This window comes from Heteronotia binoei, chromosome 11 (genome assembly GCF_032191835.1).
Source record: "Heteronotia binoei isolate CCM8104 ecotype False Entrance Well chromosome 11, APGP_CSIRO_Hbin_v1, whole genome shotgun sequence".
Taxonomy (NCBI): domain Eukaryota; kingdom Metazoa; phylum Chordata; class Lepidosauria; order Squamata; family Gekkonidae; genus Heteronotia; species Heteronotia binoei.
The window spans coordinates 76,384,655-76,400,271 of record NC_083233.1 but is presented as its reverse complement, the minus strand read 5'-3'; the positions used below and the strand labels follow the sequence as shown (position 1 = coordinate 76,400,271).

At 46.8% G+C, this 15,617-nt stretch overlaps 1 protein-coding gene across 1 annotated transcript in view; it reads left to right on the top strand.

Annotated features, from left to right (window-relative positions):
* Positions 1 to 15,617, top strand: part of ATP6V0A2 (ATPase H+ transporting V0 subunit a2) — a 64,193-nt gene that overhangs the window by 2,593 nt on the left and 45,983 nt on the right. The window contains exons 2-5 of the mRNA XM_060250126.1: positions 4,180 to 4,258; positions 8,614 to 8,711; positions 10,750 to 10,884; positions 14,162 to 14,262. Coding sequence (XP_060106109.1) covers positions 4,180 to 4,258; positions 8,614 to 8,711; positions 10,750 to 10,884; positions 14,162 to 14,262 — 413 coding nt within the window. The remainder of the gene's footprint in view (positions 1 to 4,179; positions 4,259 to 8,613; positions 8,712 to 10,749; positions 10,885 to 14,161; positions 14,263 to 15,617) is intronic.

Genomic DNA, 15,617 nt, shown 5'->3' with positions numbered 1-15,617 from the left:
GAAAACTGCAGATTTATACCCCACCCTTCTCTCTGAATCAGAGACTCAGAGCAGCTTACAATCTCCTATATCTTCTTCCCCCACAGCAGACACCCTATGAGGTTGGGTGGGGCTGAGAGAGCTCTCACAGCAGCTGCCCTTTCCAGGATAACTCCTGCAATAACTATGGCTGACCCAAGGCCATTCCAGCAGGTGCAAGCGGAGGAGTGGGGAATCAAACCCGGTTCTCCCAGATAAAAGTCTGCACACTTAACCACTACACCAAAATGGCTCTCCGGAAGGCTGGGGAGGAAAGGAGAAGTGGAAAGAAAGCAATTTTAACTTTAAATGCATTCTCTGAGCTGCTGGCTGGCGTGGCTTGAAGAAGTGATTTCTCCAAGTCAGCAAACGGGGCGGTGGGGGCTTCAAGAGCTGCACAATATGTATGAAAGAGCCACATGTGGCTCCCAAGCCTCAGTTTGGCCACCACTGGACTAGGGTCTGAGGGAGGCTAGACTAGACCGACATTCTGTCTAACCAGTCTTACAGTGGCTGTGAGGATAAAATAGGAGGGATAGCTCTGTGTGCTGCCCTCAGCTCCTTGGTGGATGGTTGGATAAAAATGGGCTAGACTGGTAGGTAGAAGGGAAAGTTTGGCTTTTGTGGCAAGAATGGAGGAGGCGTTTTGCAGACGTTGTGCCAGTGTGGTCCAGGCTGGAGGATGAAAGAATGGCTGGAGCCATTTCAGAGAGTGAAAGCCCTTTGGCTTACTGGGAATGAGGGTGAGAGGAGCGGAAGCGAGAGGTGTGGCAAGGATGTTTATATGTACACATTGCTTAATTTCCGTAAACCAGATGGTTGGCAGCTGATGTGTGAAAAGCGTCACAGCTCAAATAAAATAGCGTAGAGCTGTGGAGTGGCCTCATTTGGACTACTGTGTGCAGTTCTGGTTGCTGTATTTTAAAAAAGGATATTGCAGAAACAGCTGCCTTCCCTTAAAATCTGTCATTTATTCTATGTGACTCTTATGTTAAGTGAGTTTGGCCACCCGTGCGATAGAAGAGTGAGGTGCTTTCTGACCTCATGAGACAGGCCACTTCACCAGCCTGGCGACACAACAGAGAATGCCGGGGGCATGGACAGCAAAGCTGTCTCAGAGAAGCGTCTCGAGAGCAGCGATTCTGTAGATGCGTGACTCTCTAATAACCAGCTCCTTTAATTGTATTTGTAAACCTTTTAAGGATATGAAATAGAAACAAAAAAAACCTTTTTAGCACTTACAGTTTTGAAAATGATCTTGAATGGGATTGTACTGTGCGCTCTAGATGTTCAAGTACCAGAAGATGAATTTTTGAAAAAAAAAACACCATTAAATGCAGCTGGTGACCTTTGAGCAGCATGCTGGCACTCAGACCTTTGCGACTACTCGTCATAATGTCTTTAATTATAGTTTCTGGACAAACTGGGTTGGCTGTGTCCCCTTATTTCCACACCTTCTGCTTAGAGCCAGGTCTTAGGGCAGCAGCTTCTGCTTACACAAATGAATAATTCAATGTGGTTTTTAGTTTTCATCGCACTGTAAGGCTGTACTTCTAAGCATACTTGCCTAAAAGTAAGCCTTATGAATGTCAGCAGAAATTCTGATAAGACCAGAATGTAAGTGCACAGGCTGATAATTAGGTGTTGGTTGGGATCTGAGGTAGCATCTAGCTAGCTCCACCCACCTGTGAATCCAACATCTTGAGTGTATCATTTTTGTTCTAATGATGGATGTATCCCTTAAAATGTGGATGTATGGTACTTTTACCATACTTTTATCTTCAGGAGGGTAGCTGTGTTGGTCTGAAACAAAAGAACAAAGTTTGAGTCCAGTGGCACCTTTTAAGACCAACCGAATTTAATTTTGGGTATAAGCTTTCCTGTGCATGCTCAGTCAAATGATGTGTGCATGCACACAAAAGCTAATACCCAGCATTAAATTTAGTTGGTCTTAAATGTGCCACTGGACTCAAACTTTGTTCTATACTTTATTTGTTGGTTAAGCAAGGGCTTAGACTAGAGGATGTTAGAATTAGTGTGCTGTAGTGGATTGAAGTTTTGAAATATAGGTGTTCATTTCAGTTCTAATCTGATATAGAAATATCGGATTAGAAGAAGAAGATGATATTGGATTTATATCCCGCCCTCCACTCCGAAGAGTCTCAGAGCGGCTCACAATCTCCTTTACCTTCCTCCCCCACAACAAACACCCTGTGAGGTGGGTTGGGCTGGAGAGGGCTCTCCCAGCAGCTGCCCTTTCAAGGACAACCTCTGCCAGGGCTATGGCTGACCCAAGGCCATTCCAGCTGGTGCAAGTGGAGGAGTGGGGAATCAAACCCGGTTCTCCCAGATAAGAGAGCTATGACTGACCCAAGGCCATTCTAGCAGGTGCAAGTGGAGGAGTGGGGAATCAAACCTGGTTCTCCCAGATAAGAGTCCGTACACTTAACCACTACACCAAACTGGCTCTAGAATTTAAATGAGCACTTTTTCTTTTCTTGGATATCCCTTTTTCTACATCCCTTATATCCAATTTTAGATTGTGAACACCTTGGGTCAGGGATCTCTCTAGTGTTCTTTAAATCATACATGCCCCAGTGAACATTATGGTCTAGCACTCAACATCTGCTGACCGTCCCTGGCCCGAAGGACGTCCGACTAACCTCAACTAGGGCCAGGGCCTTTTCGTGCTTGGCCCCAGCCTGGTGGAATCAGCTCCCCTCAGAGATCCAGGCCCTTACTGAATTGTTATTTTTTTCGTAGGGCCTGTAAGACTGAGCTATTCCACCAGGCATTTGGTGGAGGCAGCGGGCGTCCTATCCCATCGGCTGACCTTATGCTGCGATACCACCTCTACTGAAATACTGATTTTATACTATCTGATGTTCAGTATGTTATGATGTGCCCAACTGAGCCGCCCAATTGTAGTGTCTACTTTTATTGGTTTGAATTGCTGTTTTACTGTTTTAGAATGTTGTTATCCACCCTGAGCCCGTTTGGGAAAGGGTAGAATATAAATTATCAAAATAAATTAAAAAAAAAATAAAAATAAAGTGCCAGACATGCTAAGTATTGTATAAAGAAAAAAAAAAGATAAATATAAGCAAATGTTTTCTTGAGCATTAATGTCATGAATGTGTCCACTGTTCAGAAAGCTAGTTTGGTGTAGTGGTTAAGTGCACAGAAACATATCTGAGAGAATTGGGTTCGAGTCCCTGCTCCTCCACACGCACCTGCTGGTATGACCTCGGATCGGTCACAAGTTCTCACAGGGCTATTCCTCTCAAACAGTTTCTGTCAGAGCTCTCTCAGTTCTGCCTACCTCAGAGGGTTTCTTTTATGGGGAGGAAGGGAAAGGAGATTGTAAGCCGCTCTGAGACTCCTTCGGGTAGCGAAGGGTGGGATATGTATCCAATCTCTTCTTCAGTGTGTGTAACCCACAGTTACGTGCACAGGTTTGCGAACAGTGGGGAAGCGGACAGCTCCCACTTTTAAATTCAGAACACTGTTTGTTCTGTGTTTTACCGTGTAATTTGCAAATGAAAGCTAAATCTAAAATTAAAATGTTTCAAACCTTTCACTCACACACGTCTTGATTTTTCTGCCATAATCAAGGTCTCTTGCCACAGTACAAAGAGCCATACATTTTGTTCCATTTGCCCATGTAGACTGTGAGCTGCTTTTGTGGACAGTAACCCCTTCCCCCCCCCCCCCACCCAATGCCATGCTGCAGTCCAGTTTTGAAACTGAGAGCAGTTTCCAAAGTAGTTCCTAATGCTGTGGAGGTGAGGCCTTGCTGTTCACAGGGAGAAAGCAAGCACTTGTGTCCTCAAGTATTCCCAGAGTCGCTCTTACATTTACAAATTCCCAAGTGCAGGAAGAAGTATTTCTCTTGGCAGGAAGAGCGAGGGGGCCAGTATCAGAATCCGGATGCCTTGCTTGTTCTTGTGCATCACCCAGCTCTGCATCTGTCAGAGTGAGTTCTCATTCACAAAAGTTTATGCTAGAAGAAATACTCGTCAGTCTCTGAGGGGGTCGTAAGATTCCTGTGCGTTGTTTTGGTCCTAGCCGGAACAGAATTTTTGTATCCAGAATGACTCCTGTTAAGCTTAACAGAAAGGAACTTGAGCTGGGATGAGTAATGCATCTCCTTCTTTTCAGCTCAATCCAAGCACCAGTGTGTTCCAGAGGAAATATGTGGGTGAAGTGAAGAAGTGTGAAGAAATGGAAAGGATACTCGGTAGGTGCATGCGCGTTTCCCCTGCTCCCTCATGTGCTCAACAGGCTGAAAGATGATGGGGGCTTCCCCACCAGTGGCCTTAGCTGACTTAGAGGTGGCCCTCGGGGCTGTTTTACATATGGCAGGGGTGGCCATATTTTTTTTTGCCTACAACTCCCATCAGCCCCAGCCAGCATGGTCAATGGCTGGGGCTGATGGGAGTTGTAGGCAAAAAAAAAACAGCTAGAGAGCTACCGTTGGCCACCCCTGACATATGGCGTTTTTTCCCACACTGAAAATTTCAGTAGAGGGTGGGGGGAAGTATGTCTTTCCCTTGCCTTCCAGCATGGTTCTGAGCCAGTGGGAGAGCGACTTGAGCTAGATTGCTCAGTAAATGCATGGCTGGAGTACGATTTAAACTAGAGATCCAGCGTGCGATCCACCAAACCACACACAGTTCAGGTTCTGCCTTGCTTCTGTGCAGCTTTCCAACCTTTAAGAAATCTGACCTGGATTCACTTTATTTACTTCAAAAAAAATATTACTACACCCTGCCATCTCCTAACCAGTGTTCCCTCTAGGCTGAGTTAGCAGGAGCTAGCTCACAGATTTTTAGCCTCCAGCTCACACATTTTTGTCTTAGTTTACTCTGGGGCCATTTTCCCTGAGCTAATTGATGCAGGAGCTCACAACATTTAACGCCAGTAGCTCACAAAGTAGAATTTTTGCTCAATAGTCTCTGCAGCTTAGAGGGAATGTTGCTCCTAACTGAATCTTCTGGGCTGAATTCATCTCTCTCGCTGTCTGGAGTCGTGCCTTGCCGCACCCCCCAGAAGTGAGACGTTCCTGTTGACACGGAATGACTGGAAAAGCTTGAACTCTGTGGCTCTGCCAAAAATTAATAATAATACAGCGGTATGTTGATTGCCTGTGCCTCTTTCCGGGGACAAACTGTTACTCTGACAGGAGTCAGTAAACAAGACCTTCCGTTTTGGGAGGACATGCGATCTATGGTGATAAATTGTAGATAACTACTTCCTTACCCTCTTATCGCTGAAATATTATCACAAAGCCTGAGAGACAAAATGCTGAACCCTCCCCAGCCAAGCCTCTCTTCATCTCTGATGTGGGGAGTGAGATGATTGGAAAAGAAGTGCCTGAGTGGTGGGGCAATAAGGTGCAGGAAGGTTCAGTTCCCTTCTGCTGCAGGCCCTCTTGAGACTAAGATCATGCACACGCCTCTCTCAAATTCATGATAAAGATGGCGCCATCTATTAGTCCATTAACTGAGAGCCAGTTTGGTGTAGTGGTTAAGTGCGCGGAGTCTTATCTGGGAGAACCGGGTTTGATTCTCCACTCCTCCACTTGCACCTCCTGGAATGACCCTGGGTCAGCCATAGCTCTCTTATGTGGGAGAACCGGGTCTGATTCCCCACTCCTCCACTTGCAGCTGCTGCAATGGCCTTGGGTCAGCCATAGCTCTCTTATGTGGGAGAACCGGGTTTGATTCCCCACTCCTTCCCTTGCAGCTACTGGAATGGCCGTGAGTCAGCCAGAGCTCTCTTATCTGGGAGAACCGGGTTTGATTCCCCACTCCTCCACTAGCAGCTGCTGGAATGGCCTTGGGTCAGCCATAGGTCTCTTATCTGGAAGAACCAGGTTTGATTCCCCACTCCTCCACTTGCAGCTGCTGGAATGGCCTTGGGTCAGCCATAGCTCTCTTATGTGGGAGAACCGGGTTTGATTCCCCACTCCTCCACTTGCAGCTGCTGCAATGGCCTTGGGTCAGCCATAGCTCTCTTATGTGGGAGAACCGGGTTTGATTCCCCACTCCTTCCCTTGCAGCTACTGGAATGGCCGTGGGTCAGCCAGAGCTCTCTTATCTGGGAGAACCGGGTTTGATTCCCCACTCCTTCACTTGCAGCTGCTGGAATGGCCTTGGGTCAGCCATAGGTCTCTTATCTGGAAGAACCAGGTTTGATTCCCCACTCCTCCACTTGCAGCTGCTGGAATGGCCTTGGGTCAGCCATAGCTCTCTTATGTGGGAGAACCGGGTTTGATTCCCCACTCCTCCACTTGCAGCTGCTGGAATGGCCGTGGGTCAGCCAGAGCTCTCTTATCTGGGAGAACCGGGTTTGATTCCCCACTCCTCCACTTGCAGCTGCTGGAATGGCCTTGGGTCAGCCATAGCTCTCTAATCTGGGAGAACCGGGTTTGATTCCCCCCTCCTCCAATTGCAGCTGCTGGAATGGCCTTGGGTCAGCCATAGCTCTCTTATGTGGGAGAACCGGGTTTGATTCCCCCCTCCTCCACTTGCAGCTGCTGGAATGGCCGTGGGTCAGCCAGAGCTCTCTTATCTGGGAGAACCGGGTTTGATTCCCCACTCCTCCACTTGCAGCTGCTGGAATGGCCTTGGGTCAGCCATAGCTCTCTTATCTGGGAGAACCGGGTTTGATTCCCCCCTCCTCCACTTGCAGCTGCTGGAATGGCCGTGGGTCAGCCAGAGCTCTCTTATCTGGGAGAACCGGGTTTGATTCCCCACTCCTCCACTTGCAGCTGCTGGAATGGCCGTGGGTCAGCCAGAGCTCTTTTATGTGGGAGAACCGGGTTTGATTCCCCACTCCTCACTTGCAGCTGCTGGAATGGCCGTGGGTCAGCCAGAGCTCTCTTATCTGGGAGAACCGGGTTTGATTCCCCACTCCTCCGCTTGCAGCTGCTGGAATGGCCGTGGGTCAGCCAGAGCTCTCTTATCTGGGAGAACCGGGTTTGATTCCCCACTCCTCCACTTGCAGCTGCTGGAATGGCCTTGGGTCAGCCATAGGTCTCTTATCTGGGAGAACCGGGTTTGATTCCCCACACCTCCACTTGCAGCTGCTGGAGTGGCCTTGGGTCAGCCATAGCTCTCTTATGTGGGAGAACCGGGTTTGATTCCCCACTCCTCCACTTGCAGCTGCTGGAATGGCTGTGGGTCAGCCAGAGCTCTCTTATCTGGGAGAACCGGGTTTGATTCCCCCACACCTCCACTTGCAGCTGCTGGAATGGCCTTGGGTCAGCCATAGGTCTCTTATCTGGGAGAACCGGGTTTGATTCCCCACTCCTCCACTTGCAGCTGCTGGAATGGCCTTGGGTCAGCCATAGCTCTCTTATGTGGGAGAACCGGGTTTGATTCCCCACTCCTCTACTTGCAGCTGCTGGAATGGCCTTGGGTCAGCCATAGGTCTCTTATGTGGGAGAACCGCGTTTGATTCCCCACTCCTCCCCTTGCAGCTGCTGGAATGGCCTTGGGTCAGCCATAGCTCTCGCACAACTGTCCTTGAAAGGGCAGCTTCTGTCAGAGCTCTCTCAGCCCCATTCACCTCACAGTGTGTCTATTGTGTGTGTGTGGGGGGGGAAGGTAAAGGAGATTGTGAGCCGCTCTGAGATTTGGAGTGGAGGGCAGGATATAAGTCCAATAAAGAAAGAGAAAGGAAAGAAGAAAGATTAAGAAGAACTGGGGCTTGGTGGTAGAACATCTGCTTGGCATGCAGAAGGTTCCAGGTTTAATCCCAGCATCTCCAGTTAAAGGACTAGGCAGTGGGTGATGTGAAAGACCTCTGTGTGAGACTCTGGTGGGCTGCTGCCAGCTGAGCAGACAGTACTAATTTTGATGGACCAAAAAGTCTAACTCCTTATAAGGAAGCTTCCAGGTGTCCAAACCTTTCTCCTGTCTTTTCTTCAAGGAGCTTGGGGCAGCGTACCTAGTTCTCCCCTCCTCCCTTTAGCCAGTTTGGTGTAATGGTTAAATGTGCAGTCTCTTATCTGAGAGAACCGGGTTTGATTCCCCACTCCTCCACTTGCAGCTGCTGGAATGGCCTTGGGTCAGCCATAGCTCTCTTATCTGAGAGAACTGGGTTTGATTCCCCACTCCTCCACTTACACCTGCTGGAATGGCCTTGGGTCAGCCAGAGCTCTCACAGAGCTGTCCTTGAAAGGGCAGCTGCTGTGAGGGCCCTCTCAGCCCCACCCACCTCATTGGGTGTCTGTTGTGGAAGGGAAAAGATATAGATAATAAGCCACTCTGAGACTCTGATTCAGAGAGAAGGGCAGGGTATAAATCTACAATCTTCTTCTTTTGCCCCCCCCTCCCCCCAACAGCTCTGAAATGGAGAAAGCAACTGATCCAAGATCCTCCGATCACCTTCATGGCTGAATGTGGATTTGAACTTGGGTCTCCCAGGGGCATCTGCTTGGCCACTGTGTGAAACAGCATGCTGGATCAGATGGACCTTTGTTGTTGTCTAGTTCTTTTTCATTGCATAGAAGTGTATCCCTTGAGTTAGGATTATTATTTATTTTTTATTTTTTAAAAAAAGGTTCTCTGCTATGTTTTTTTCCAGGATACCTGGTCCAAGAAATTAAGAAGGCAGACATTCCTCTTCCTGAAGGAGAAGCTACACCTCCCGCCCCTCTGCTTAAGCAGATGTTGGAGATGCAGGTAACTTCGGAGAACAGGAATATTTGGAAACAGGAGGAGCAGGGCACTTCTTTTCCTGTATTTGGCGGGCAATCTAGAGAGCTTGGCAGGCTCTGTGTTGTGCAGTTTTTCACTCCCCTTAGGAAGCTTAAAATTAGCATGTTAAGCTCATGGTGACCCAAATGAGGCAGGAGCGGCTGAGAAATGGCAGCTGTCCTTGTGGTCTTCATAGCTGAGCCGAGGCTTCCTGGTTGCCCAGCAGAGCAAATAGATCCATTTAGAAATATTTGCTCCATTACGGTTATCTTTTATTTGTGTTTATTTATACTATTCATAGTCTTTCTCAGAGGGGCTTTGTCAAGTCCCCAAGTCCTTCAATAAAAGAGGCTCTTCGTAATTTCAGATAAGCATTTTAATGGAAGGCCGCATGGTATACTTCAGACACTAGGTCGGTGAAGAAACTGACCTAATTGAACATATGGACATATGAAGCTGCCTTCTACTGAATCAGACCTTTGGTCCATCAAAGTCAGTCTTGTCTTCTCAGACTGGCAGCGGCTCTCCACGGTCTCAAGCTGAGGTTTTTCACACCTATTTGCCTGGACCCCTTTTTGGAGATGCCGGGGATCGAACCTGGGAACTTCTGCTTCCCAAGCAGATGCTCTACCCACTGAGCCACCGTCCCTCCCCCAAATATGGCACAGGTTATATAGGCAGTTAATAGCGCGCATGTAAATCTGAGCGCACAAGCATTTCAAACTACAGGGGTTAAACAATTACATCAACAAGCCTAGTGAGGTACAAAAAGAGATAGGGGTATTCGGAGGTGGGAGTCGTTGGCCTTGAAGTGGGTACAGCTTTAGGTTTCATTTCTCGCAGCTACATTCCAGCAGAGACGCATAACAGACTACAGCAGTAAATAAGGGACTTGACGGGCTTAAGGCAGTTTACACGGAGCAAGACACTACAGTCGACAAAATGGGACAATCAGTAACCCACGCATTAGGACAGGGGTGTCGAACTCATTTGTTATGAGGGTCAGATCTGACATAAATGAGACCTTGTCGGACCGGGCCATGTGTGTCGCAAAATGTAATGCCAGGTAATGGATATGTAAACTTTATAAAAGACCCAGACAAATGCAATAAGATTTTTTAAAAAAAAAAAACTTAAGACATGCTTAAAAGATTAGCACTGTTACAATATTTTGTTTTTGATAACTGACCCCTCTTGCTCTGAATTATTGCATCAAAATTTGGAGACAATGTCGGTGCTGTAGAAATCTTAAGCATGCTGTTCAGGTGTTGTTCAAGTGTGTATCTGTAAGATGCAAGCCTGCTTTTGATTTATTCACATTCATTACAGAAGTCTCATGGTCAATGCTTTGAGCCTGAGACCCAGCGGAAAACATGAAATGGCTGGGCACTGTGAGCTTTTGTACCTAAGTTGCTTCCTGTGCTGGTCAGCCAATGGAGAAAACAGAGGCTTTGCTCTGTAGCTCCTGTGTGATTGAGCAAGCCCGGCAAAACAAGCTGTGATGCAGAAGGAAGCAAGAGAGAGAGAGAGAGAAGGAAGCAGATGGCAGTGAGTTGCTTGCAGGAACCATTCGGGGGCCTGATCCGGCCCTTGGGCCACACATCTGACATGCCTGCATTAGGATTTTAGAAGTTTGGAACTGCCAGAAAGAACTGAAGCACAGCATAAGTATTCATACAGCACATTAAGCGGCACAGAAATTACACAAATAGGGTCCTGTTTGCCATAAGCTATACATAGACCACTGTTCTTAATCATTTATCCAAGCAAGTTTGTAAAAGCATTTTGTGCAGTGCACTTGAGCAGAAAAGCCCTCCTGAATAGCTCAGTTTTGCACAGCCTATGGAGAGTCAGGAGAGTAGAAGCCCTGGTGCTTATTATCTTGCAGCCAAATAACGATTTGAATTCAAGGGCTAGCTGTTGAATGCTGTCCGGCACTTCCTTGTAAGGAAAGGGTTTGCCAAAGTACAGCCCCAGGTTAGAAACGATGACTGTGAGACCTTACTGTCTTCCTTTGCTGCAGGAGCAGCTGCAGAAGCTGGAGGCGGAGTTGAGAGAAGTGACGAAAAACAAAGAGAAGCTGAGGAAGAACCTGCTGGAGCTGACAGAATATACCCACATGCTCCATGTGACGCAGTCCTTTGTCAGAAGAACGGAGGTGCTGCATGTGTATAGCTCTGTCCTGTTCATAACTCTTTACATTTGAGGGGAAGAGGCTTGGCTGTAGGCTGCTGGTCAGCTAAAAGGGAACCGTCTTGTTCCCAGGGTTCCCGGAGAGGGTGTTGTGCTACAGAGACTTTGACCTGACCCTACCTGGCGTTGCTGGTGTTCTTCAACAGGTGCTCAGACTCAGGGTCTCTGTATTGTGACTTTATTTGTTTAAGAATTTATAGGCCGCTTCTCCAGTTAAAGGCTCCAAAGTGTGCATATAGCAGAAAACCAAATCGTTACAATGAAAAAAACTGAAATAACGAAGACATACAACCAATATCCAATGACAGGTGAAACAGTGGGCGTTTTCGCACTGACCTTAATCGGCAGCGACGTCCCTCTTCACCACGCAGGATCTGCGCGGATTTCGCACCAATTGCTGCGGAGCACCCGGAAAAGCCGCAAAGTCCCGCGGCTTTTGCGTCGCAAATGTAAACCGCCAAAAAACAGTTTACATTTGCGACGCAAAAACCGCGGGACTTTGCGGCTTTTCCGGGTGCTCCGCAGCAATTGGTGCGAAATCCGCACAGATCCTGCGCGGTGAAGAGGGACGTCGCTGCCAATTAAGGTCAGTGCGAAAACGCCCAGTGAAAGGGGCAGATGCTGAAACGGCAAATGGAAATCAAAGTTATCGCAGCTTTGCTTGCCGTAAGGACTGCGGCCACACGGTTCTGGGGGGAGGAGTGGCTGTTCACATGATTCAGTTTCCTGTTGTGTTTGGTTCAGTGAGTTCATTCGTTTTATTCCTTTTTTTTTTTTGTCCTTGAGGTCCTTCCTTTAAGGAATTCAGCGCAGATGGTTCCTGCTAAGCCATCTAGTGGCCAGTATGGAAAATCAAACTTTTACTGCTTATCATGAGGCATCAGGCAAGGAATTAATAGACAATGTAATTAAACAGAAGACTGGAAGAGTCTGAATCGGGAAATTATGTTTTCTCAAAGAGAAGTTGAGAGCAATTAATAGAAGAATATGTATATAGTTAGAAGATGGGATAAAGATACGATAAATGGGAATGGAAAACGGGAATTGAACTGTTAAAGCCAATGGATTAGCTAGGAGGTGGTGGGTGTGCCCTCCCAAGACCTCCGACTGTAGAGATTTTGCTGTAATGGAGGTAACACTGTCCAGCTTTCTTTTGCAGGCACGAGAGAAGATAGTTAAAGTTTTAAAAAATTAAGTGTGAAAAGTGTGTGTGGAGAGCCAATTTGGTGTAGTGGTTAAGTGTGCGGACTCATCTGGGAGAACCAGGTTTGATTCCCCACTCCTCCACTTGCACCTACTGGCATGGCCTTGGGTCAGCCATAGCTCTGGCAGAGGTTGTCCTTGAAAGGGCAGCTGCTGGAACAGCCCTCTTCGCCCCACCCACCTCACAGGTTGTCTGTTGTGGGGGAGGAAGGTAAAGGAGATTGTGAGCCGCTCTGAGACTCTTCGGAGTGAAGAGCGGGATATAAATCCAATATCTTCATCTACCTCACAGGGTGTCTGTTGTGGGGTAAGAAGGGAAAGGAGATTGTGAGCCGCTCTGAGACTCTTGGGAGTGGAGGGCGGGATATAAATCCAATATCTTCATCTACCTCACAGGGTGTCTGTTGTGGGGGAGGAAGGTAAAGGAGATTGTGAGCCGCTCTGAGACTCTTCGGAGTGAAGAGCGGGATATAAATCCAATATCTTCATCTACCTCACAGGGTGTCTGTTGTGGGGTAAGAAGGGAAAGGAGATTGTGAGCCGCTCTGAGACTCTTGGGAGTGGAGGGCGGGATATAAATCCAATATCTTCATCTACCTTACATGGTGTCTGTTGTGGGGGGAAAGGTAAAGGAGATTGTGAGCCGCTCTGAGACTTCGGAGTGGAGGGCAGGGTATAAATCCAATATCATCATCTTCTTCTAAAGATGGTAGTCTGTGAAAGAAGTAAAGAAGTTTTGGAAACAAAAAAGAATATAATTATGATTAAAACAAGAATTAGGATAAGTGGTATGGGGATCGGGTGAGATCGGGTAAAGAAAGGAAATAAGATAAAGAGGAAGGCGTTTATTTATCTGTTGTTAGTATTCAGTTTGATTGGTAGAAGACAACAAAAAAATGAAGTGCGTTTATATGAGATGTATAAATATGTTGATAGATGCACACTTAATAAAAATATTTTTAAAAAAATTAATTTGAGTCCTTCTAGTAACAGATCTCTAAATTCTCAATTAATTGTAGGCATCTGTTTGTGGTTTTTATACCATGGTAGCCAATATAGGTAAATAAATAAAGCCAGTAAAGGTAACTGAACTGCACTATACCATGGTAGCATTGGTTTGGCTCGGAATGGAACGATGTGGCCTGTAGTCCTGTGAACATGGTATTAAATTCAAAAAACATTAACCATCGATGCACACTCCATGTGATGGAAGGAACCTAAATTCTCCGTCACCCTCCCAGTTGCAAAATATTAGTCCTGGAGTTGCAGGTTCCCAAATGGACATTGCAAAAGCAAAGAATAGCTGGATGCTGTTCTACTTCTGGCACATTATTTATTTAACTCATGTGTGCCCCACCTTTCTCCCCAGTGAAACCCAAAGCCGTTTCCTCTCCTCCCTTTTATCCTCACAGCCACCCTGTGAGGTAGGTTAGACTGAGAGTGTGCGACTGGCCCAAAGTCTCCCAGTGAGCTTCCGTGGCACAAATGGAGATTCGAACCTGGGTCTTCCAGATACTTAACTACTACATCACACTAGTTTTGTTTATCTGCACAAAGTGGTGGTGATGGGGATGATATTGGATTTATATCCTGCCCTATACTCTGAATCTCAGAGCAGCTCACAATCTCCTTGTCCTTCCTCCCCCACAACAGACACCCTGTGAGGTGGGTGGGGCTGAGAGAGCTCTGACAGAAGCTACCCTTTCAAGGATAACTCTGTGAGAGCTATCGCTGACCCAAGGCCATTCCAGCAGCTGCAAGTGGAGGAGTGAGGAATCAAACCCGGTTCTCCCAGATAAGAGTCTGCCCACTTAACCACTACACCAAAGTGGTCTGGATGGTGCTGCCTCCTTTTCTAAGCTAGAGGTGTTTTTAATGTCCCAGGTGCTTTTCTGCTTCAGATGTACAGGAAAAGTTTCCTCCCAGTTCTGCTGTTTATGTCTGAAGGCTGGCGAATTCAGTAGCGCTAGATTTATTTCCAGTATTCTGCTTCGATTGAGCATTCTGAAAATGCGATTTCTTTTTACTTCAACTTTTAGTTTGAGTCCTGTTTACAGACCAATTATGAAGAATTCCCGTCTTTAGAAAATGATCCTTTGTTGGACTACAACTGCATGCACAGGCTTGGCGCGAAACTGGGGTAGGTGATGATTGAGCACGAAGCAGAATAGAACTGTTGGGCACAGCTGGAAATCAGCACGATGCATTCTTATACGCTTGGCTTATTTGTTCGCTTCTGGCATTTTGATGTAAGAAGAGATCTGGCCCCCTTTTGGTTTTAAAAAAGGGATCGTTTCTTGGAATACGTAGGATTGTTAGTTTCCCATACTTCAGATGAGAAAAGGAATCTGTTTAAATCCTATTTAATTGAGGGGGACTCCACGCATATTTGTGTATATGCATGGATGTAGGTTATTTTGCTGGAAAGTTTTAGGACTTCAGATTAACAGCATCTCAGTACAGATAAGTGACACGTTAACTTTTAAATTCAGAAAAGAGTATGAGTCCAGTAGCACCTTAAAAGCTAACAACATTTGTGGCAGGTTATGAACTTTTGTAGTTGAAGAAGCAAGCGGTGACTCATGAAAGCGCACATGCTGCCACAAATTTTGTTAGCCTTTAGGGGGCTCCTAGACTCTTGCTCTTTTCTGCTGCTACAGACAGGCTAACACGGCTACCCATCTTGTTTAAATACAGTTCCATGTGTTGTTGGTGCTTGTTAACTGGGAATGCTTCCTCCTAATTAGTGTTATTAAACGGGAGGAAGGGAGAATAATATTTTAAAGATTCTTCTATAAATGCTGGGATCTTTTAGTCCCCTGGGAATAATTTATGTGATTTGAATGGCTTCGTTTTCAGAGGGAAGCCATGTTGGCCTGCAGTAGAAAAGTTAGATTTGAGTCCTTAGAGCACCTTAGAGACCAACAAGAGTTTCAGGGTGTCAGTGAGGCCTACGGGCTCCGGGGAAGCCTCAATCAGAGTAGCTACGGGGCCTACATTTCCCAGGAGCCTCGGCGGGAGGGTGGGATATAAATCTAATAAACTAACTAACTAACTTCTGTCCCTCTGATTGGATGGGCAGCAGTTTTGGAGGGAAAACTGGTGGGACCTGGAAGAAGAAGAACATTTCATATTTATACCCCGCCCTTCTCTCTGAATCAGAGAGTCAGAGCGGCTTACAATCTCCTGTATCTTCTCCCCCCATAACAGACACCCTGTGAGGTAGGTGGGGCTGGGAGGACTCTCACAGCAGCTGCCCTTTCAAGGACAACTCTTGCAAGAGCTATGACTAACCCAAGGCCCTTCCAGCAGCTGTAAGTGGAGGAGTGGAGAATCATACACCAACAACACATGGAACTGTATTTAAACTATATTGAAGGAAGGAAATAAAAGGCCCAGCTAGAGAGGGAGGGTTGTTCTCTCTGGAATGGCTGAGCTGGAGAGAGGCTGCAGCAGGAGAGTTCCCTCATCCAAAGAGGGGTGAGTCAGTTGAAA